Source organism: Numida meleagris, chromosome 5 (assembly GCF_002078875.1).
Source record: "Numida meleagris isolate 19003 breed g44 Domestic line chromosome 5, NumMel1.0, whole genome shotgun sequence".
NCBI lineage: Eukaryota > Metazoa > Chordata > Aves > Galliformes > Numididae > Numida > Numida meleagris.
This window is the reverse complement of record NC_034413.1, coordinates 58,737,698-58,762,930: the sequence shown is the minus strand read 5'-3', so window position 1 is coordinate 58,762,930 and position 25,233 is coordinate 58,737,698. Positions and strand designations below refer to the sequence as shown.

Here is a 25,233-nt window from a genome sequence, read left to right as displayed (position 1 = left end):
CACTTATTTTCTCATCATGCCTGACATACAAATGTCTGTCTCTTCCACAACATAAGAACAGGAACTTTAACAAAATATACGTCCTAAACTTAACTAAGCCATTTGTTTTTCACAGATCTTAGGACACATGCTACTAGCAGTAGCTGTGCTAGATTTCTTTCAGATTGTTTCCAGTCTGTTTCATGTCCTGTCTCTTTCTTTATCTGTTTAATTCCATGTCTCCCTTTCCCTATGTCTTTGGTCTGCCTAAAAAGTTTAAAATGACAGGGCTAGTTTACAGCAGCGATTCCAGTACATTAACATTAATAGTGCATGAAAAGTGCTCCCAGTAGCTTAGTCTGCAGTCGGTAGCCTTTTTTTATTCTTTTGTTGTTATAGTTCAGGCTGTGTCATTCAATGCAATCAAAATGGTGGTAGCGCTTGTTGGTGGGAAAGAAAAGATTATGATGATTCCTGCCTCTCCTCCTCCTTAGTTTTCTGTAACTGAACCTAATTCAAATCTCACAGGTGTGTTTTACTTATGAATTAGAAGCTTATGGAGGAAGGTTTTCAAAAATGAAGGGAGATCTGAAAGAAAGCTGTGAAGAAAAAGTGACATCAGTTGCACTGTAGGTTTATTTTAAATAAGAACCTTTCTTTTACCTGCTGTTTTGAATGGTCAGAACAGTCTTGTAAAATTACCTATTGCTATACATACTGAGTGAAAGTGTGCATTTGCATATTTGTAGATATGCGCAGATAGGTTAGGAGAGAAAGAAGAATGGTGGTTAACGGTAATTAACTTCTTTGTGAAAGACCCACTGTCAGAGTTGGAAGGAGATGAGATAGTTTTGGTTACTCCTTTGCCATTGAACCGAAGGCTTTCTGTATATTAGCATTTGCTTACTTTCCATTGTTATTGTGATTTCAAGCTCTGATGCAAGCAACTATTTTGGTGTGTAGGAAGAGTTTAGGGGTTGGCCTCTGTAGAGAGATGTTTGCAAAAGTAGTGCTAACATTACAGCAGAGGGTGGGATTCTAGGACAAACTGTTGTCTCTTAAAGTAGGTTCTGTTTCAGCTCCCTTCGGCTTTTTCTCTGGTTCTGGATAGCCAGTCTGGCCTATTTTGCCATTTTAACCACTATTGCTGAACTGGAATGGTTCTCTTGGCACTGCTATTTTTTAGGGGCTTGTCGTGGGCCTTGTTTCTTGGAAACTCTAACTTTAAAGCACAGTCTGCTTTCTAGCTCAATTCCTTCACAGTGCACATTTAAGTTCAGGATTCAGACAGAGAGATGCAGTGTTGCATTTTGTTTACGGCTTCTGTGATTCAAGCCAGGGCCACCAGTCAATCCTCTGAACATTAGAAGTACCTACTTAATAGAGGCAGAATTTTATTGAGTGAATCGTTACATCCTATTATTGCTGAAGTAATCACCTTATCTACAACCAGTGCCTCCAGAGGGAGGTATGTTCTTTCCGAAATGCTGCCATGGATAATTCATTTTACTTCTATACAAAGCTCCAGAATCTCTCTGACCATATTGTACTACAGGTTGTCATGTTTTGAAAAGATGAAATTTATGTGCCATGAAATATTCCATTGCCAAAATTAATAGGTAAATGAACAAAGTGAAACAGGCCATTAGACCCATTGTAATATTGTAGTTGCTGGATTGTGGCACAAAAACAGAAACTAATGGGTAAATATAATCATATTATAGTGACAAGAGCTATCAATGTATAGTACACAGCTGTGGTTACACAATTGAAGGCAGTCAACCATTATGAAATACGATTTAGAAGACAGACCAATTGCTGGTAAACTTGCTTAGAACAATACTATCCTTGGTCAGTTTGTTTTAGCTGATGGAAAATGATAAATGGCAGCTATTTCTTTCCTAGCCTTCCAGAATTCCGTTTCAGTTTTGCTTTGATAATTTTCATAATCCTTTACTTTTTTATATTATCCTGGACCACAGTACTTGGATTTTTGTGCTTGCAAAAATGTTCCCAAGGCATGAACAGGTTGTTCCTGAATATTCGTGCAAATAAGAATTTAGCCAAAGGTCTTCAGTGTAAATGTTCGCTCTACCACCTTGAAATCTTTCTGATGCCCTTTTTCATTTCTGCTTTAAAATAAAATTTCATAATTTTAAGTGAATACTCAACATCTAATCAAGATAAACAGTTCGTAAGCTGAACTATGTTTGTGTAATAAGATTAAAAAGCTTTGAATAGCTAACATAATTATAGCTTCTTTTAATGGGCAGCTTGAGAGAAGCTGCAACATTGAATAATTCAGCTAAAAGGATACAAAAATATGCAGGTTTATTTCCATTGGATTTATTATACTGATTTAGGCCAATAAGATGGTGAGTTAACTCATTAGTTATTGCATCTTTCATGAAATTCCACTTTAGTATAAAATAAATGGTAAACTGCAGAAACACTAAAATTCAGATACATAGAGAAATGAACGTGTCAATCCAGAGCTTGTTAATGCAAATTGACAGTCAGAAACTAAACGCTGATGGATTGAAAAAGCCCATACTGTGTTCCTGTATGAGAATAGACAGGTATATCCTGCATAATTTAGATAGAGCACCTCTAAGTCTGTTTACTGGAGTGGTTCAGTATAACCTATAACACCTTTTCTGGCCATCTCTTAGAGCCAGAAAGTGAAATGATGCTTCTTGAAATCACGCCACACAAGAATTTATGAAGACTTTATTAGTCACAAAAATAGATTTAATGCTGCTTTATTCTGCTAAAGTATTTCAAAGTGTTTTAAATGCAGGAGAGAGTTGAGTAGATATGTGAAAATGATCATTCGCTTCAAATTATTTTCACTGAGGAACCAACTTTTGAAGGAATATGTAGTCATGGTAATTTGTTACAGGTTCAAGGAAAAGTCTGAAATATATCCACAAAACTAGCCTGTGCAAGAGCCAGCATTGCTCATTGCATCTTCGATAGCAGACCACCCATGGGCTTTTTCTATACAGCAAAATAAAACTCTGCAGAAATACCTGGGCTAATTTAGAGGGAATCTAAACATGAGTTCTAGCGTACTTTTCAACAGCACATACCTGTTTTCACTGAACAGTATAATAATTTGTATTTCTAACGCCGCGTGGTATGTTACTTTGATCCAAATTTTTTGACAGTGGATTTTATTGAATAGACACACTTTTCTTAGAATCACAGAATCATTTGAGTTGGAAGGGACGTGAAAAGGTCATCTAGTCCAACTCCTGTGCAATGAACAGTGACACCTACAGCTCAGTCAGGTTGCTCAGAACCCAGTCCAGCCTGACCTTTGAATGTCTCCAAGGATGAGGTATCCACCACCCCTATGGGAAACCTGTTCCAGTGCATCACCACCCTTATCGTAAAAAACTTTCTCCTTGTATCCAAACTAAATCTCCCTCTTTTAGTTTGAAACCACTTCTCCCTGTCCTATCACAACAGATTTGCTCTGAGTCTGTCTCTTTCTTTCTTATAGTCCCCCTGTAGATACCGAAAGGTTGCTCTCAGGTCTCCCCTGAGCCATCTCTTCTCCAGGCTGAACAGCCTCAGCTCTCTCAGCCTGTCCTCATAGGGAAGGTGTTCCATCCCTTGAATCCTTTTTGTGGCCTTCCTCTGGACACGCTCCAATAGCTCCGTATCTCTCCTGTACTGAGGACTCCACATCTGGACGCAGTACTCCAGGTGAGATCTGACCAGCGCAGAACAGAGGGGCAGGATCACATCCCTGACCTCCTGGCCACACTGCTTTTGATGCAGCCCAGGATACTGCTGGCTTTCTGGGCTGAGAGGGCACAATTCTGGCTCATGTCCAGCTTGCCATCCACCTTCCAAGTCCTTCTCAGGTCAGTCCTTTAATCCTTGGCTTGAATTGATAGTGGAGGTTGCCGCAACCCAGTTGCAAGACCTCGCTGATTTGTTAAACCTCATGAGATTCTCCTGGGCCCACTGCTCAGCCTATCTAGATATCTCTAGATGATATCCCATCCCTCAGACATATTGTCTGCACCACACAACTTGGTGTCATCCATAAACTTGCTGAGGGTGCACTAGATCTCAGTCTGTGTCACTGATGAAGGAAAAGCAGTTGCCAGTGAAGACCGAAGCAGAAAGTTGTTGAGTACTTTTTATTGCTTTCACCCACAAAAATAAAGGGCAGCCAACAGAACTTGCAAATACAGATGTAGGTCTTGAAATGTTAGTCCTCAAAGTCCTGCTTCCATTTATTGAATAACTATTGTTGTAGCACACTACTTAATGTGAGACGTTGGTATGATGAGTGAAACCTATGACAAAACAATAAAAGCCTGAATGCACTAAATGCAGAATTAGGTGACTAGTTGAGTGATAATATATTGCCTAACCTAATGAGAAGACATTACCTTTAAATAATGGACCACATCATAGATTTAATTATCCCAAGGCAAGGTAGTAGGTGCTTCATGCAGACAAGGTCAATTACCTTATCCAGAAGAGCCTGTTTGAAGTGTATTATGAATAATTCACAGACTTAGAAATTAGCGTTGAAAAAGTGTCCCAACTATAATGTGGTGAAAGCATTCAATTTCTTTCTTAATGTATTTAAGATAACACCCAAAGGACAATTATGGCTGCTTAACTGTAAGACTGCTCAAGTGACAAGAAATGACAATTGTATGGTCAAATTCATGTGTTTTGCAGAGGGAAACATTGTCATCGTAGCATATTCATATGAGGTCACAAAAAGCTGATTTCAAACATCATCTTGGTAGTTTTAAATGCCAAATTAAATTTCATCAAATGTGGATACTTTTATTAATCTTTCTCAATAGAGAAAATGAATTGTTGCTGTACTAGCTTTGTCTAATAAAGGTTTTTAGTTCTTTGGCTTTCTAGTGTAAAAACAAAGCTCCACAGGGATTGTCTAACTTTTATGATTTTACAATGTCTGACAAACCTGAAAGCGGAACCAGAACATTTCATTTTCCATCTTTAATCAGAAGACCAATCTTCTGCTATGAGAGCTAAATCATGCTGTTTCAAGGAAAGCATTGTTCCAGTCTAGGACTATTTAGCATTAGTGTTAAAATTATGACACTAGCTATGGTAACACAATACATACTCACTTGACATATGGTGACCTTACGTGTGAATTAGAAATGCAATAAACCTGAAAGTCTGGGGAATAACATGCTCTCTCAGCATATTTTGCTTCCACAGGCAAAACAATAACCTTAGCTTTCTCTCTTTGACTTTGCAATAAGTGATAACGACCAGGGGAAATCCCCTGGGGGCTGCAGTTTTCTAAGATGCCTGGCAAGAAGATGGCTAATTCATCAGGTACCTCAGTTTAAGTGTCTAAATGTAATCATGACATTTCATGGCCTTTGAGTTTACCTGTTTTATTTGCTTGAAAGGGAAAGTTCAGCAGAATTTTAGAGGGTGCTATAGAATTGCGTATCTAATGAGGCATACAGCTGGCCTAATCCTGTTTCTATTCAAGTCAATGACAGGAATCCCATTTAGTTCAGCAGGCGCTGGCCCAGGATCTCTAGCACTTTCAAAAAGTAATAAGCTACTAAAATAAGTGATTAAGTTGGAAACAGCCAAAAGAGACAGGAGAGAAAATTTCCATTAAAGCAGCAATAGTGGAAAACAGAAAACATCGGTCCTCTATTTTGGACTGATTCTCAAAAAAAAAAAAAAAAAAAAAAAAAAAAATTCCCTTTCCTCCTCCTTCACACTGTCATTGGCCTCCACCCCAGTGGTTTCTGGGAAGACAGGAAGATTTGATAAAGACCAGTCTGAGCCTAAGAGACTTGCTAGTTGATAGACTTACCCACATGCATGAATGTGAACAGATGTTTACATGGTAGTGTTAAGTAGACCAGCTGTTTGGGAATCATTTATGTATTTTATTTAGCAGTAAAGCTGTATGCTTAAATGCTTAAAAACCTTTAGTCACAATATAGAAGAAAAAATAAACCCAAATTCAGACAAATGCACCTCATCCTTTGTTTGGGAATTGTTACCTTTAGACACATCAGCTTTCTGTATATCTGAATTTACAGTGTGATAGAGCTGTATCCTACCTGAATCTCTGGGCATCTACATTTTATCTTGAACAGCTGCACATGAGAGGAGGAAAAAAAAAGCAGCGCAGAGCCAGTGTTGCCAAACACTGAGTTGAGGGGGGAAAAAATTTGCACTTTTCATTACAAGAGGTTGCATATTGCTGATTATTTTTGCAGTCTGTTTAATAATAAGGCATACATCAGGGTAATGTTCATCTTTGCATTTGTTCTGCTCTTCAGATTTGAGAAGAAGCATAACCTTTAGGACTGTTATAGCCATAAATATGTAACTTATACTTCTTAGTTCCTTAATGTGAAATAAATTGGAAAAGCTTCTTATGTGGAGGCATGCATAGGTATAGAGAGAAGAATTTGGAGAGAGAAGCTCTTGCATGTTTTTATAAGTAGTTTGCCCTTCAAAGACTCCTTCTGTGTTCAGTGTGGGACTGTCTCTAAAATCTGAAGCTTCTCTATGATTTTGGTACCAGTTTGTACTTGTCTTGAGTAAGGTACATTCAGTTAAGGAGACTTACTGTTGGAAGGAAAAATGATGGTGTACGTGGTGATCTTGTGGGATTCTGTTACAGTTGTGATCCAGCCCTATAATCAGCAGCAATTAAAGACCTGCCATAGAAAGATATGTTGTGTGTAAAGGTCTTGATTCTTATTTCATTAAGCTTGTAGGTTGGCTGAATCATTCTGATGATGGTTCTCTCACCACTACATAGAGAGGACACCTAGACGTAACCATCTCAGTTGTGGTGAAAATGAGAGGAAATCAACATGAGATTAATTACTGTGGAAAATCAGGACTGTTATCCTGTTGAGTGATTCAATGGGGAAAAAAAAAAAAAGATTAAAAAAGTATTTGATACACTAATTGCAGCTAGAGTGATGTGGCAGCTAGAGTCCTCTCAAGAGGGGTCTGCTCCAGTACTGCCAAGAAATCAATAAATGAGGCCAGGTCATCTTCAGCTATACTGGGTTAGGATGCCTGGAACTTTCACAGAGAGTAGGGAGTGTGGTGTCTAAAAACTTTCAAGCTTTGTGGCTTGCTTCATGGTTATTTTTGTTTTGTAACCTCTGCCCATTCCAGTATTCACTACTGTGGTGAAGCTACAGCCAAGTACTTCCTTCTGTTTCAGGAGCAGAAAATTGCCTCTTGAGCTGAATAATATTCCGTGTTAGTGACAGTAGAGCTACGGAGTAGTTCATGCTTTATCCAGTGCAGGAATGTAAATACACACTTGTATATATATTCTTCAGTTTGTTGCAGTTGTACAGAGAGATATACAGGAACCTGAGAGCAATTAAATAGCAAAAACTAAGCAGAAGATCTGTTTTAACGATGTAAACTCATTTTAACAGGGTGAAGGAAAAAGAGCTGCAAATTGATTAAGCTGCTCCACAGAGAAGACAGATTGTTGTCATTCTGACCTTTAAAGCTGTTCAGGATCTAACAATAGGAGCATCTTCTGAGTACAGTATTCTATGATTTTTTTCATTTATATTCTCTTGTTTTTCTCCTTACATGTTGGCTCGGAGCCACTTCATTTCATGGTCTTGCCTATACAAATGTTCTGCTACAGACGCATTTTTCAAAGGGCCCAATTTCACTGCACTCCAGCCTACCTTAGGATGACAAATGATGTCCCTACTGTCCTGACCAACAGAAGTGTAATTGTAGGCTGAGAAGGGGACGGCTGAACCAATGCCGTGCTATAGTTTGAATATATCCTTAAGTTGAAACTGACTGCATTTGTTTATTGTAGTTGAATTTCCTATTCCTCCTCTTAAGGCATTAACTACTGATATTAATTGTAACATTGAGGAAAGCAGAATTGCTCAGCAGTTGAAAGCAGTGTCAAATCAACAGTTATTTATTTACCATTTCTCTGTACTGTGTTGTAACACATCAGACTATAAAGAAGTTTAATGAGTTGCAATAGTACTTCTGGCCTCTCAGAGATACTGGGAAGCTATGTATGAGTGGTTTTGATAAAGTGCTTGTAGTTGGACATTCTCCACTGTGGTGCTGAGCATCCAGATGGATGCATTTAGGATCATAGAAAGTATAGCTGAGTGTTGTGTTTTGCTGACTAATGTGTTTTGGGAGCACAAAGTAAACACAAAGTAAAGTTCATCTGGCTCTCTGAGAGTTCAGAAGAGTAGGAGAATAGGCTGAACATGGTTTTCTCTCTGCTTGTTGGCTCATAATTAGTATAAGACTTGGAATTATGCCTGGAATATTCTCTAAACACTTTTCTGGGTCTCTTCTCTTCTCTTCTCTTCTCTTCTCTTCTCTTCTCTTCTCTTCTCTTCTCTTCTCTTCTCTTCTCTTCTCTTCTCTTCTCTTCTCTTCTCNCTTCTCTTCTCTTCTCTTCTCTTCTCTTCTCTTCTCTTCTCTTCTCTTCTCTTCTCTTCTCTTCTCTTCTCTTCTCTTCTCTTCTCTCTTCTTTTTTTACAGTGTTCATCTGTTAGAGTACAGCATATTTTGTGTTCTGATTTTTTTAAACAGTTTTGTATAAATCTAAACACATAGCTGTATTGTTTTTATTTTTGGCTCTGACCGTTATATAAAGCTGTACAGAGAACAATACCAGATTTCTCCTATCAAATATACATATTTGCCCAATTCATGTTACAGGTAACTTCAGTTGTTCACATCTAATTTTCCAAATGGCTCTTTCCAAAACAGAAGCACTATACCACTAATGACTCTGATTGTTATTATTGGTTTTGAGAAAATCCCCTCATTTATTCAAGTAGGGATTTAAGCTTCAAAGTGATTAACAATATGTTATTACCTCTTCTAATTCATGTTCTAATAGGAACTTTTTTTTGTTTTCATTCCTGTTCATAATTTCAGCATACTTACTGATGATTTTTTGTGATTTCTTTAAGATCAATCGAAGTCATGAAAGTCAGTACTTATTATCAGTCACTTACAGGAATCAGTTTGTGGTTACACTTCAAAAAGACACTGTGGAAACGACATTGTATCAATGACTTTCTGATCAGATTCACTCTGTGTAAATAGATGTTATTCTCTAACTGTCTGGCATGCTGGGAACTGAAAGACAAGGTGTGTTCTTGTGGTTTTGTGAATCAGTATTACTAATAACTATTCTCTTTACCCAAATCTAGTTTTTATTATTCCTATAGGCTTTCATCACAAGTTTTGTGACAACAAAATTAACCTTTTTTACAGGGTTGTCAAACCAGAAGACAATGTATTTCAGTCACTAGTAGCTGTGCTAGTGCAGTGTTAGCAGGAGAGAAAAAAAAGTAGAAAAAAAAACTAATAATAAGGGTACTTTTTTTGTTAATGCATATCCAGGAAGAAGTTCTGTTGAGTAAGGTAATTCCATTTTTACTCAGATACTTTTCAAAATAGAGGGATGGAGGAGAACTATTATTAGTGTATGTAATTTATCCCAAAGGACTAAGCAAAGATTGCTCTCCACAGCATGTTTTCCTGTAACTTACCCAGTTTCTTATTAGATGGCCCAAATGTCCCCATTTTATCTATTTTCATCTTCTAATCTATCAAATTGCATTTTGCTGTGGGCGTGATCCAACAAACTTCCACAAATACCTGCACCTATTGGATTAAGCCTTGTATTATTTCCGCTCAACTTTATTCCAGTTGACTCATGTCTATAAACACTGGCAATGTACCAGATTGCAGACCTGGATGTTTTAGACTTTCTTGACAAACAGCTCAGACAGACAGATGAGAGTATGTGGGCCTGGGAGCTTTGCTAATTTGGGGACTTCTCTGTACAGATTCACTGTTGCAACACATTTAGTGCACGAGGTGTAAAGTGCTGCAGGTAAGGTCTCTCAGTTACTCTCCATCGGTGCCCTATCCCAAGTGCTTGAGCTCTCACTATGGCACCCTGAAGAGCAAATGGATCAAATGCATAATTATTTTCCCCTTTCGACCACTTTCAAAAATGGATTATTCAAGCCTTTTTTTCAGTCTCTCAGTACCTTCGGATGTTTTTTTTTTTTTCTGCCCAGTGACAGCCAGAGTTTGTCTAAGAATTCTTACAGTCTGAATCTGTTTCAGAACAGGCTTGAAGGAGTTGCTAAACTGGATGCTCGCAACAGGTCCCATCCAGCTTCAACCAGTCTGTGCTTCTGTGATCAGGTTCATCTTCAGTGAGTGCAAGTCAGCACAAGTACCCCGATTTCCCTGGAACCTGATCCATTTATAACAGTTGCTGCATCTGGCAAGTTTTATCCCGAGAAAGTCATAGTGAATGAATGAGCTGTGAAGTGTTTCTCCCTAGCAGTCTTTCCAGGGGCAGTTGCTCGTAATGTAATTTTTACAGTGCTATAAAAGTTGTTGCTTCAACATTCCCAAGAATAACAGGTGCATACTAAGTTTTCTCCTGGTGAAATGATTGGCTTACAGTTTGTCACACCATTCATAATCTTTGATGCTTCAACTGTTGACCCCTATCCACTCTGATGTATTTCTAGTCTCTGAAATTGCTTCCTCTATGGAAACTTCAGTGGCATTTCCCCATTGCAGGAGATTGCCTTCCAGTGGAAATGGGCAAGTTGGTACTGGTGAAAGAGGATGAGGATGAGAAACAGAATGAGCAATTAAATGGCAACATATGATGGCATCATCTTATTTCCGTTGGCTTTGCTGGTTATACCTTTAAACTCCAGATTTTTTCTGAGCTGAACCGGCTTCTCTGGCCCAGGCAAGGCCATGCTGGACACACTGTGGCTTACCCATCACCATTATTCTCTTGCAGTTGAATCCAGGCCACTGATAGGGATCTGGTCTCAGCACAGAGGAAGGATGTGCAATGATGCTGTGGACCTATCTGTTAAGGCAGTGCGGAGTTTGTTTATGTGAATTTATTTGGCAGAATTAGTCTAAACAGAGAAAATGAGAATGGGAAGGAAAGCTGGAATGTGGAAGATAAAAAGATTTGAAAGCTTCGAGGAACAGATTTGAAGTGACACTGAGCTGAAATGTGGGAGATGAAATGCTTTGCATTTTTGTTTGACAATGTGTCATGGTTTTGTGATTTTCAGTTATTGGTATTCCACATCATAACATCATGTAGTGGACATACCTAGTTCTCAGAAGAGAAGGACTACTACAGTCCCCACGGTACTTTGCTCCTTTGTTACCATTTTCCAGCCGGAGGGAAAAGATAGAAGCTCGCAGTATAAAAACTTGCAGATCACGAGACCTCGTTCCTTTTTCCGCCGTCTCTCGTCTCGGCAGCACCTTGCTCTCCAGCCGTCTTATCGTCGGTAGTAGAGTAAGGCCTACCTTGATTTTGGGACATTCTCTCTCTCTGTGTTGGATTTATCAGCTTAAATTGTAATTATATTGTATTATAGTGTGTTGTTTTGCATTCCGATATTTTATTTAGTAAATTAGTTTGTTTCTCCTCAGATTGTTGCCACTGTTCTTTGCTCTCAGGGCCATTTCCCTACCCTTTTCCCCTTTCCCCTTTTCCCGGGACGTGGGCCCTTGGGTCCCCCATCCCCTTTGTCACGGAATCGGACCTAACGCCTGTAAACCGTTGACACAATGGAAGGAAGGGATGCCATTCAGAGGGACCTCAACAGACTTGAAAGGTGGGCCTGGGTGAATCTAATGAGGTTCAACACAGCAAAATGCAAGGTTTTGCACTTGGGCCGGAGGAGTCCCAGGCATATATACAGACTGGGAGGAGCAATCCTTGAGAGTAGCCCTGCAGAGAAGGACCTGGGGGTCATTCTGATGAAAAGGTGGATGAAAAACTTAACATGAGCCAGCAGTGTGCTCTTGCAGCTCGGAAAGCAAATGGTATCCTGGGCTCCATCAGAAGAGGGGTGGCCAGCAGGGAGAGGGAGGTGATTGTCCCTCTCTACTCTGCCCTTGTGAGGCCCCATCTGGAGTACTGCGTCCAGGTCTGGGGTCCCCACTACAAGAAAGACAGGGAGCTGTTAGAGAGGGTCCAGAGGAGGGCCACTAAGATGCTCAGAGGGCTGGAGCACCTCCCCTATGAAGACAGGCTGAGGGAGCTGGGCTTGTTTGGCCTGTAGAAGAGAATGCTGCAGAAGAGAATGCCCTGTCCCTGGAGGTGTTCAAGGCCAGGTTGGATGGGGCCCTGGGCAGCCTGGTCTAGTATTAGATATGGAGGTTAGCAGCCCTGCCTGCGGTGGGGGGGCTGGAGCTTGATGATCCATGAGGTCCCTTCCAACCCAAACCATTCTGTGATTCTGTGGTTCCAACAGGATAGGATATCCAGTCCATCATCAGCAAAAGCAAAACTCCTGAAGGTTCAAAGCTGACGCTTTCTCTGTTTTCCAAATATCCTAAAAGCTGCAATCTTTTCTGCATTTTTGGTTTTAGGTTGTTTTTGTTGTTGGGTTTTCTTCCTCACCTGCATGCCTTAAGCTGTTCACATAGTCTCTCTTTCTGGCTCGAGTCCCACTTGGCATCTTTCAAGAAACTTGTCACTTGGCCAGAATTATATTGAGAAAACAATCCAGCCTGAGCTGGCAGAGTGCTCATAATATTTTTAGTCATCTTTGGCCTTCTGCAAAAATGACATGTACTAGGCATAAAATTTTACTCTGGATGCAGATTCAATCTTCCTCAGCATATAAAACTGTTGGGGTCTCAAATCCCTATCTCTGTTCTCAAAATCTGTGTCTCCAAGGGTTGATGCTAATTTTGCTTCACAGAAGTACTGTAAATGTGGTATGGAATAACTCTGTCATTGCAACTCAGCAGTCCTGATCATTAGCCTCCTGTTAAATTTAGGAAAAGCAAAAGTCCATGTTTATTTACATTCTTTTTGCCCATTCTCATCTGTGAAAATATCTTAGCAATTTCAGGAAGAAAAGAGCACTGTGATAACAGCTGGTCCAAAGGGAGAAGGCGGCAAATGCTTCTATGTGTTTTTTTTGTTTTGTTTTCTTTAAGCAATTACTTCAGCCTGACACTGTATAACAGCAGTGCACCTTGGCAACAAAGCTGAATAATGAGGAAGAAAACGTAAGCAAAGTACTGCCTTTTTTCCTTTCATTCTAACCACACTTAAAAAAAAATAAATTTAAAATTAGGGACAGATTTTTTGACTTAGTAAGATTTTCCTGGGCAGTAGGTCCACTGGCATTAGTAGAACGACTTCAGTTTACAATAGCTGCTCTGAATAAGGATTACAGGATCTGGCCAAAAATTGAAGTCAAATTCAGTGGAAATCTTAATAACATTGGCTAGCAGCACTGCTATTCGGTACAGAATGACATCTGTCCTGCTGCTGTGTTTTGACCTCGTATGGTTTCCAACACAGTTGCATTTGTGATCTCTGAAAATCAAGGCAGTGATATTTGGGTGTCTGCTTAAAGAAGAAAAAAGGACAGTAAAACCTAACTGTATAGTTGGCATGGGGGAACTTGTGGGTAGAATTGAGTGAGCATTAAATGGACATTATAGACTACTGAAAAGAAAAGAAACAAGCATGAAACAAGCATTTGTCATATAACAACATCATCATATGGTACAAAAACAATTGGACAATCTGGTGGCTCAGTGAATAATGTTCAAAGGAACCATGTCATTGGGGATTTTTTTCCATGTTTCGTATTAAATACATTATTATTTTCCAAGACAAACTGATCTTGAGTTAAAAATAGGGTTTTGTTGTGAAATGCAGAAAACTTGCTGCCAGCTCAGAAGATGCTGGTGCTTTCTTCCTGCGGCAGCAGAGCCACAAGCCCCTGACCAGGGATTATAAAACCAAAGAGAAGCTTTTTTCACCATTAATGCGCAGCACCTGCTTCCAGAAGAGACAGAATGTACTAGTAAATGCAGTACAACCCAAGTTCCTACCACTGTGTAGGACATTCTCCCAAAGTTGTGAACTGCTGTTTAAACCAATACAGATTCAGTGGCGTTAGTACCATAGACTTCTTTGTTGAGCAAACAGCCAATTCGAATTTTTATTTTGCATTATCCATTCAATGTAGAATAATTCTTCAATTTATCCAGAATTTTGACCAAAATTATTGTAAACATTTCTTCTTTTACCTATTTTTTTTCCTGCTGAAAAGGCCAAAGGGGAGGTGAGTGAGTTAGACTGCAGTTTAGACTAGAGAAGTGTTGCAATGGAAACAAGTCAGAAGCATGGTGAACTCTTGCAGAAGATATCTTTGCAATTTTTCCTTGTTCTCACTCTCTTACTACTTTCTCCTCTTGTTTTCTTTCAAGAGGTTCTTAAAAATGGATCAGCTGGGAGCATAACTTGGCCTCTGAATTGGCCTTTGGATTCAGTTATTCAGGTTGACATTGCAGTGTGTATGTGTCTGTGTCTACTAACTGATTGTTTCATGTGACATACAAGATACTGGGTGAGGATTTGATGCTGTTGAAGTGGTTGATGCAAACAGATGTTTTATATTCTTGACTGTGCTCGCAGCCAGTTGGCTTCAATTGCTTTATTCTATTCTACAATCAATATTTTCCCAGTCTTCACTGTCCGTTGATATGTTTTCTGCTTAAGAGAAAACAGCATAGATGCGACTTAGTCTGCTTTTTTATCAGTAAGATATGAAGACATCAGATTTAATTCAGTTCTCTGCTTAACTCAGTTTGACTTCAGAGAGAAAACTGAACATAAGACTGCCAAAAGAATGTTGTTTTAGTACAATGTGGTTGGTTTCTGTAGTTCAGCAAATATATACGAATAAATTGGCTCACTGTGATGTGGAAAAGACCTTAAACTGACTTGTTCTAATAATTTGGATAACCCCAGCAGCCTTCCATATGTTACGATATGCAATTATTGGAGATGGAGTTTCAGTTTGTACAGCACAGGATTTTAACATGGAATATACTTGGAATACATGGAATGTTATATTTCTATCGTTAGATTTTTGTTTGTAGCAATAACAAGAGCCACCTGGCAAATGATGCCGACAAATCTTGAAAAACATTCAAAATATAATACTGTTAAAAACATGTGGCTTATTTTAACTCATGTTTTATAAACATAAAAGTCAATGGCAAGACTTTCTGCCTATATATGAGTAAATTGTCTCCATGGAATTTGCTTGGGATCTATATACACTGTAATTTAGTGCAAAATGCTGTTGCAATATGCTGCTTCTCCCCATCCTCCAGCTTCTGAGTGTCTATAAAAAAAAAAAAAATTGAAATAATTTCTGCCCTTTAAACATGAACAAGCATAAAACCTTTAAAATAACTCATATTTCTAGCAATATCAATGCATTCTAATACGAAAATGGGAGAACTGTAAGTACAATGGAGATTTGAAAGAATGGACATTTTCTAGTAAGTTTGTAGAGGGACACCTAATCCCAATATGTGTCCAGCCACTCCTGTGACTAGAAGATCCAAATAGACAGTGCAGATGAATTTAATCTCAAGACCTATCTTCTTCTAAGGATCATTAGAGACAACCTGCATGTGTCTCACTGCTACTGACCTCAGAGTCCTCACCGTCTGTGCTCATGAACTGTATGGTTTGTTCCAGTTTTTCTTCTGGTGAAATAGATTTCCTAAAACTAACAGTGAACTGTGTAGTTAAGTACACTGATGGAGCAGATACTGGCAATCTGCTGACGAACTGACATCCAAAAGGAGCTTACTTTCTGTGCCTCAGGATGGAGGAAAATTGAGTTTTTGTCTGTATGCTTCAGTATGCCTGGGTATGTGTATATAAACCAGGGTTTTCAGTCTTACTTGGGCATCTGGATGCTTAGTAGCTGTTGAATAAATCAATAGACACAGAGAGCAAGACTGTAGAGACAGGTAGAAAAAAACACCAAGATGGTCAGCTAAAGATAAGACCTCATACTCTTTCCTTTCAGAAAACCTATGCTGACTTCTCAGTGAGCAGATTGAGCGATATGGGGAGAAATAACTTGTAAGAAACTGTTCTCTAGTTCTTTTACTGATTAATTCAGTCACAGGTCAGTCACTTTGGGATTGTTCCACACATTTTCTCCATCAGAACCATAGTATGAAGTTCAAAGACAATCTTAAAAAAATTAGTGTAACTGTTTTTTTTTCAGCTCTAAATAGACAAAAATGCATAGAAAATTGTACTTTTATTTATTCCATAGTGGTTTTTACTTCCCCCTTTTTTTTTTTTTTTTTTTACTAAATAGTGTGTTATTTGGCGCAATTTATGCAAACAATAAAAAATTAATAACATTTGTTTTAAGAGGACTTTTTGTCTTAGATATTTTAGGTGGAATTCTACTGACTTAGGCAACTATTACTAGTTTCTACCATTTTAACCCCTTGATTAACATCACTGGCCTAAGTCAGAGGCTTCATCATCACAGAAAGTGAATTGATTCATTTAGAGGTGGAGAAGAGTTGATAATGCTTTGAAAAAAAATGATCATCCCAAGATGACAGAATGGAAGGTACTATAAGAAATTTACAGACTTAGAAGAAAGAACCTTAGTGAACATCTGTTGACCAAATTTGGTCTCAATGCCAGGCACCCTTCAGTATATAACAACATAAAATTTCTAGGAAGAACTTGAGGATAGATTGATTGGTGTTGTTAGTGAAATATTACATTGCTTTGACATCACAAGTATATAGCATACAGTATGTTTCAGTAATCCCAAAAGACTTCACATATTGCTTTAAGTCCCACAATTTTAAGAGCTTTGCTTGAATAGCTCTTTAATTTCTCATGTGTTATAATATAAACAGATGGAAAAGAGTTTTGAAGAATCTGGGCATAATTTTCCTTAATACTACAGTTGATCTCAAAGGGGCTAGTTAGGGAGAAAGAATTTTCTCATCTTGTCTAAAGGGTGGCAGAATTGTGTCTAATAAATAGAACTTTTGAAAATATTTTCTTTTGGTCTGTTCCCTTGACAAACTGAGATTGTTCCTAATAGTGTTGAATTCCATGTTTTTTTAGCACTATATTTAATTTAGTTTTAAGTGACTTAAGACTGTGGCACTCTACCACTTTCTCGCTCTTTTTCATAAATCTATATGTGTTTGCTTGGTATTGGTTGATAAAACATATTAGAAAACTGTGCATTCTTAATTACTGTGATTGATTGCTTATTTTACTGTTATGCAAAGGTACATAATGATTTCTGCCAAAAGAATCTAAGAAACAGGTTGAATTTGATTAATGAATTATTTGCATATAGTCTGAAGGGTTTATCTTTATCTAAGTATTTTTTCCAAATTTGGCACTTTTGAAATTAAATTAAGCACTTCTGTATAAAGGCCCATTTCAACTGCTAGACAAATCACTCTCCCATTCAACTGATGTTACTATTCCAAGCTTTATCAAGTAATTTCCCAATAATATAGTAAAGTCTTGTTTCACTGGCCGCAGCAATCAATTTATTCAACAACATCAGCTGAAGAGAAAAGAATAAAAACCTTCCTCATGTTGAGAGTAGTATGAAACCTAAAATGATTGTGCCTGTTTTTGTAAGGTGAATCCTTAGATGTTCTGGAATTACATTTTTGAAATAAGTATCATTGGGTATTGGTCAAAATCCTAATGTTTTAATTGTTTGTATCATGAGAATGGAGTCACTTCCTATTTTTATTTTCCTTTTTTCATGAGTTTACAGTTCAGCAGTCTAAGCTTGGAAGGAAAGCAAATATGAATTAATTTTGCCATGTGATTCTAAAACTCATTTTAATTAGTCCCTTACAGTCTACAGTTAACCTTGATTGCATTTCATATTTTACACTTTCTTGCTTTGTATAATGAGGAATGCTCCCTACTAATAATGTTAGTAGAGCAGGAGAATAAATTGATACATTTTTCTACATTAGCTTTGCAGTTTATTTTTACAAGCGCCTCTGATCAGAAAGTCTTGATATGTCAGTTTTGCTAAATTTTACCATCTACCTGTATGTGTAACTCATTACATTTCTTGATTTAAGGATTAAGAAGTCAATGAAAAAGTTTTCTGAGCTGGAAGACAAAGTCAATTTTAGAAAAATGTTAATCTGAGGATTTCATTGTATCTGAATCTGCTTGCTATACCTATTAATATTGGATGTTTGATGTATAAGAGATTATGAAATTTAAACAAAAACTATCTTGCTTTATATAAATACATAGATCTTAGAGGTCCTGTAGATAGAAAATAACTTCACAGAGATAATTCATAAGTAGGGAAATCTTTTTCTGTACTTATCTCCTACCTGAGTCCTTAATCCAGAATGTTTGAATGTCTTATAGAGCTTAGCATTAGCAAATTTCACCCTTGGAGAGCATATTAAAATCCCTAGTCCTGCTCCGCTAGAAACCGTAAAATTTTTGTTCTAATTTCAAGAGGAGCTGGATTAAGCTCATAGTAATTGGTGAGATTTTGTGCTATTTCAAGAGATTTTTCCGCCTTGTATATGATTCTAATGTAAAAATCCCGATTTAAGAGCTGGAGTTTACTTTGTGACTGGTCAGTTTTGCAAGAGGTCTTTGGTCAGTACTGGGTGGTTCAAGACAGCTGTGTAGAGTGAGTCATGTTAGAATTGCTTTCAGACTCCTTCAGTGATCAGATCTTTGCTCTAGCATCATGCAAACTTTCTGGATAGAGCTGATGCAGACAGTGATGTTGGGATTGCATGTCAAAAATCTTTACAGCTGAAATGCATCAAAATTCTTAGGGGTGATTGGCACATGAGCCCTGTGGGGAAAACATCTGTTCCTCAAACCAAACGGTATTACCATAAAGCTGTTGTTTTTCCAGTGTATTCATTAAAATAGAATTTGGGCAAAGGTTATGGTTTTTTATTTTCACAATTTGCATCTTTTCTTTCAGTATTATTTAACATGTCCACTTCCATTCTCTTCTTCATTCTCAAGAGAATCCAATTTGCTTATCAAATTCTTTCTTTCTCTTTTTCTCTTTTTTTCCTCCTTCTTTTCCTTTCATCCAGATGGAATGCCATTTGCTTGGTGGGTTGGACGTGCCAATGAAAAGCATCTTTACTGGGGAGGATCACTTCCGGGCATTCAGCAGTGTGCATGTGGACTGGAAGAAAGTTGTCTGGATATGAGATATTTTTGCAACTGTGACGCAGATAGAGAAGAATGGTAATAATTTTCACATGTGTGTGGTGTAGTGTCTGTGTGACAGCTTGGGGTAGGAAGTAGGGCCAGAAGGATTAAATCTTCTGCTAATTTTTGTCTGGGGATACCTGAATGATTTGAGTGTAATCAGAAGGAAAGTCAAACTAGGATTTGGATTTCTGATTTCAGCTCAGATTTCTTCTCTGAACCAAAGCCATGACATGCAGTTAAAGAAGGTTGCTGGGATGGGTTGTCCTCAAAAACCTTTGTTGCTAAATATCAATTCCAGAGTTTGTATTTCTTTGAAAGTTTCCAAAGATTCAGCCACAGCATTGCATGAATAAAAGCTATAGAAGGTTGGTGCATGGTTATATATGACAGCAGAAATTTCAGGCATTGACTGTAAAATTCAGGTACAGACAATCAAAGAACAAGAAATCTGTACTATCAAAAGGACTTTTATTTTTCTTATAAAACAGCATATCTGTAAATTCCTTAATTTTTTTTTACGTTGAGTTCCAAGCTTTTTAAAGTCAATGGAAGGACTTCCTTTGGCTTCTGTAGGTTATGCTTCAGTCTCCATAAGAAGTTTTAGACATGAACACTCAAAGCCTTCCTCAGGTTTGGAGCTTTCTTGTGCCCAGATGTTTCAAACCAACAAACAAAAAAAAGTCAGAAATGACTTGTCATTTTAAGTGTTAGGCTTTTTTGGTTACTCAGTATGTGGCATTTGCAATACAGTCTTGTTTCCAGACAGTGTGCTTATTCATCTGGATCTTTTATATCCCCAGAGTCACTATTCACTTTCAAAAATCGTAGCGGTAGGGATCTCTGTAGAAGCTCTTTATGTAAATGTTGTTTTATGAATATGATTTGTATCAATTTGTATAGAAAGGCTTCACTGTACATGTTCATCTGTCTTTAATGTTTGGTTACCAAACACATTTTGGTGAGATTTGTACATGAGCATCAAAAGCAGCTGATTTTACTGGTTCCTGGCTGTGTCATCCACATTTTGCTTTATCTGGTGAGCTGCTACTCTACACTGTGTTCTGTTGGCAATCTGAGATTGCAGGATAGTGCACCACAAGATCATGTTAACCAGTGCTAGGTGAAAGCTAGATGCAGAGTTACAGCATTTCTCCTAAGAAATGAGGCCTGAGCAAGTTATGCTGGGTGTGTTAATCTCCATCCCCCCACAATGATTTTGAACAGGCAAACACATTTCAAACGTATTTAACAGAGGAGCAGAAATCTCTAAAGTATTAGAAATTACATATTCTATGAAAATTTATGCCAGGTTGAGGGGAAAAAGACAATTAAAATCCACAAGTAAGAAGGAAGTATAAGCCTATACTTTTATTAGATTTTGGAAAACCCTCATGAGAGAGGGATGTTGCATGTCATGCTTCATTAGCTTGATTGCTCACAGAGTTGCTTGTTTCTCCTGATTTCTTGATGATAACGGGACACACGCAGATATTTCCTTAGCTAAACTCTACCTACTATTTGTCTGGGGGTACAGATGCGTTTTCTTGGGTTTGTTCTTTTTTTTTCTTTATTTTTTAAATCCATTCGAAATCTGATCATTCTAAGTTGCAGGTTGCCTGTTTAAAAACTAAAAATCCCAAGATCTTTACAAAAAGTTTCTAAACCTAAGAAATTTCATGCCTTTTGAAGATTACTTTTCTGTTTCTCTGCTTGAACACTGACCCCCCTGATATATAATGAGCATTTGAATCTGAAACCTGCTGAGATCTGAACTGTGACTTTAACCTGCTATACATTATCTTGGAAGGAACAAGTAGTAGATGTATTTATTTGCCTTAGCATGAAATAAAATGAGTGCTGCAGAGTGGAAAACCAGAAATTTTAGCTCTTTTTAGATAAATCAGGCTGCTCATTGTTGCAGCCATTCACCAGAATGGCTGATGCATCCTTCTGAAGCTGAGGCAGGCTGAGACTTTGTTTTCTTAGACTAAGTCTTGGGTGCAGAAGAACCTACAAATTTCTCAGAGCAGCTAAAGAAACAGAAAACAAGAGAGAACAAATCTGAAAGAAGTCCTGAGCCAGGTGTTTGGCAGAACACAATGTGCACATCTAGGCATGCTGACTTTGAAATGGTATCTAAGCAGACACCTGAGCCCAGCTGCTAACTCTGGTCTCCTGCATCATGTTAGTCTCCCTGGAGTTATGCTGGCCAGATGAACAGGAATGTAATTAGTTGCATTATATATCATAGAAAGGCCTGGGTTGAAAAGGACCTCAAAGATGATCAAGTTTCAACCCCCCTGCTGAGTGCAGGGTTGCCAACCACTAGACCAGGCTGCCCAGAGCCACGTCCAGCCTGGCCTTGAATGCCTCCAGGGACGAGGCATCCACAACCTATATGGGGAAGGCTTTTGCATTTTCCCCCTTTTAATTTAAAACTTTTTAGTGAAAAGTATGTTTTTCCATCTAGATCCTCACTTCTTTCCTCACCATGCTTCCAAACTTTGCAATATGATGACAGCTAATTCTGTCACTGCAGAACACTAGAGCAATTTCATGGTATTTTAATAGAGAATGAGAGACCACATCTGCTGGGTGAGCAGAGGCAAAAACTGGCACCCTGACCCCAAACAAGGGACCTGGGAAAGTGCTAAATGTGACCTGACTGGAGTTTACGTGTACCTTCAAAAAAGAGATTCCTGACTGTTGAAAGCTCTTGCTAGTGGATGGGAAAATTCACTGAAATCCAGTGGCAGCAAGCTGAAGTAAAAATTAGTCCAAAAATATTTTCTTTCACTTTCTTCCCCTTCCCAACACTGAGAATAGTTAGCTATTGGAACAAGTTATGTATAGATGAGATGGATTTGCCATTGCTTCATGTGCTTACCTTGAAAGCGATTGTCATCCTAAAAGCTATGGACTGTTTCAAAAAGAAGGGATGTTCTTAGTGCAGGCATTACTTGGGGAAAGGCGTTAAACCGATCTAAAGAGTAAAGCATTTCTGAAAAGCATGGAGGGTTGTGCTATCTTCAGTCCATTCTAGAGATCCTTTAGATCCTTAAACAACTCTCCCACATTGTCTTTCATCTCAAGCAAAATTCTCTTGCTTTGGCAATAAAACTCTTGCTGCTCACCAAGCCTTTCATTTAAATGGGAGGAATCTCTTTCATGCCATGTTGGCGCGTTACAGTCCTGAAGTCTGCTACTTGGTCTCGGTATCCAGAATCTATTTTTGACTTCAAATGCAACTGTTTGATTGAAGCCAATCATCAAAGCAGACCTATTTCTTGCTGACTGCATTCACTGGAAAACCTAGTAACTTTGGGGAACTTTATGGCTTTTTACTTTGTACAGAAATAATTATATCTCTGGAAGTCATTTGTACAGGAAGCTCAGGTGTCTCAGAAGACTGTGGTGGGTGGTGGGCACTTGTTGATTTTGACCAATAATTGATGGACCATCTTCTACTTAATTTTCTACTCTTAATTTTCAAATTATAGAAGTCACTTATGTAGAAATATACAATATACTGGTATAGGAATATCCTCCTCTTATATCTTATAGAGCAGCCATCTTCACTGGGAAACCAACCCTTGAGTCTTATTGTTTCCAAAAGAACCACACATTCATCATGCTTTTTTATTTGTGTAGAGCTGTACCAGGGCTGGGATGCTAAAACTGGAGGGGCTGAGGAATGAAGGGCAAAGAAACTCAGGTGCTGATGAGCCAGGATTTGAGAGGTTTTGTTTGCTCAGCCACTATCCCACACTGACTCCCCTGCCTCAGAAGCAGGGTAGGCAACTCGACAGAACACTGCATACAGGCTCATAAATAAACCCTGACAGACATGACCCAGCCTGTATAGAGCTGTCTTGGATATCTGCCTTCAGTGCTGCATTTGTCAACAAAGTAGAAAAGCTGCCTGTGGAGAGCTGACTGTAGCAGGCCCCTTGAGGTGACAGGAATCAGCTCATTATTATCATTACCAAACTCTCTTTTCCTGTTTTCTAATTCCAGGAGCAACTGCATTTTGCCTTCACCAGTTACATATGTCCACTTCTGCTGCTGTTTTTTATTTTATGGGCCTTTATGTCTTATTTTACTCAATAAAGTATTTTGGATGCATCAGATAGGCGAGACAGTAATTAAAATTTATTCCTTTGGTTTACTAATGACCTGTCCTGCACAACATTCAAACCTTGCTCTAAGGGAAACCTGTTTTTCTTGCCCATTCCTAATCCTGTTCGTTGACATCTGCTGCCAATAGTATTCTTTTTCCCAAATGTACTCTATTCATGAAAATCTGTCCTGAATATCTGAGCTACTGAGGCTCAGACCCCACCAGAGTTTTCATTACTGTACAAAAAGATAACGTAGCAATAGGGGGTCATATAAGAAGAAATTACATTTAGTGGCACCACTGCTCTGCCATCTGTTTGAAAAAAATAGAGAAACAGCTACTTTGAGGTTACCAGTTTATGATGGTTTATGCTGTCAGGATACCACAGAATGGGATCTTTTGGAGTACCCTTTTATTAGTATGCAGGAAAAAGAAAAATAGTCTCATACTGTTACTATCAAAACAGTTATTCATCATTTACAAGTAGGGCTACCTGTTCTATGATTTAAAGTATCCAGATGCTGCACTATCATTCTTGGTGTTGCTGCATTTGCAATGAATATATTTTTTCTTTTATATAAGGAAAATTTGTATAACCTGCCTTGTAGCTTACTGAGGAAGTCCTTTGCATTTTTAAGTGTATGTGAAGTGTTAAAATGCACATATGTAAAATCTAGCTTGGGGAATACAAAAATAATACAAAAATAATGAATCTAATGAGGTTTTATTTTTGTTTAAAAGACTAAATAACTTGTGTGCACACTGTACTTCAAATGCTTTCTAATCCAAAGATAACACCTTTTCCTTGAAAACTGAAGTAGATTAAAAGTGAATCTCCACACCCTCTTCAGTCAAAATTCCAAATGTTTTGCCCAAACCCTGGAATATTTCTATTTTGTAGTGCCTATAGGAAATTATTGTATGGGTACATGAAGCTCTCTTGCTCCTCTCTCAGACTTAATAGTCTGTTTGAGAGGCTGCCATAATGCACCACTTAAAGAGAAGAGGAATCATGATACTTCATAAGAAATTAAGTTTGAAATAAGTTCAGCTTAAAGAAGACTGAGAATTAAGACACTCAAGCTGCAGCTGCCACAAGGCACTTCATAGTGTCTTCAGATCTCTTTTTTGACTGCCATAGCTGGAACATGCTAGGTGTTGATTTTTTGCCCAAAACTTCATTACTCATCATGAAATAATAGTATTAATAATAGGTATTTTCTTTCCGTTATTAATGCATTCTCTAAAGGTTATGACATTCCTGATAGGCTTTATTTCAGTATCTGCTTGAATGAGAATGTGTATTCTTCCATAAGTCTTATTTTCCATGTGTGAGAGAATAAAATACACAAAATGTGCTTTTTGAGCTTCCAGAGAAACTTGATTGAGTTTTCAAGACATAACCATAAAAGTGATGATTTTTATTAGTTCTGGAATATTTTTCTTTCTCACAGTTGAGCTGTGCTACTAAAGTTCTCAGTAACATTGGCATATAACTAGCAAAAATTCTGAGTCATAAAGTTCAGTATGAAAGAACTTCATGCAATATAACAGAATATCTAATAAGCAGTGCAGTTCTTGGAGATGTGGAATAGATATCTTTAAAATGTCACTATTTCCTTTTTTTTTTTTTTTTTTTTTTGAATCTTCAGCAGCAGCTGCAGGAAGATAGTGATTTTTACTGCAATACTGATCATTGCTAGTCAAAAGTCTACATCATTTTTTTGAATTAAAATAAATTTGCAGGAATATCCCCTGAATGTTTGGTGAAAAATCTTTTTATTTTTTAATGTAAATGCCAGCTTAGTTATTCCTGTGTATATTGCATATTTTATGTGCTCTTTCTGTGCATCTTTCTGCCTTTCTTTCATTCATTCTGCCTGCCTACTCTTCTTCCTTCCGTGCACTGAAAAGCCTCATTTAATTATCTTCCTAAGAAATACAGATCAGCTTTTTTACAACTGTTTCACAATCTGTTGAAAGCATTTACACTAGC

At 38.0% G+C, this 25,233-nt stretch overlaps 1 protein-coding gene across 3 annotated transcripts in view; it reads left to right on the top strand.

Annotated features, from left to right (window-relative positions):
• The window catches only part of CNTNAP5 (contactin associated protein like 5), a 274,310-nt gene that overhangs the window by 199,211 nt on the left and 49,866 nt on the right, over nt 1-25,233 (top strand). For all 3 annotated transcript variants that reach the window (XM_021397542.1, XM_021397543.1, XM_021397544.1), the window contains exon 15: nt 18,994-19,150. In XM_021397542.1, coding sequence (XP_021253217.1) covers nt 18,994-19,150 — 157 coding nt within the window. The remainder of the gene's footprint in view (nt 1-18,993; nt 19,151-25,233) is intronic.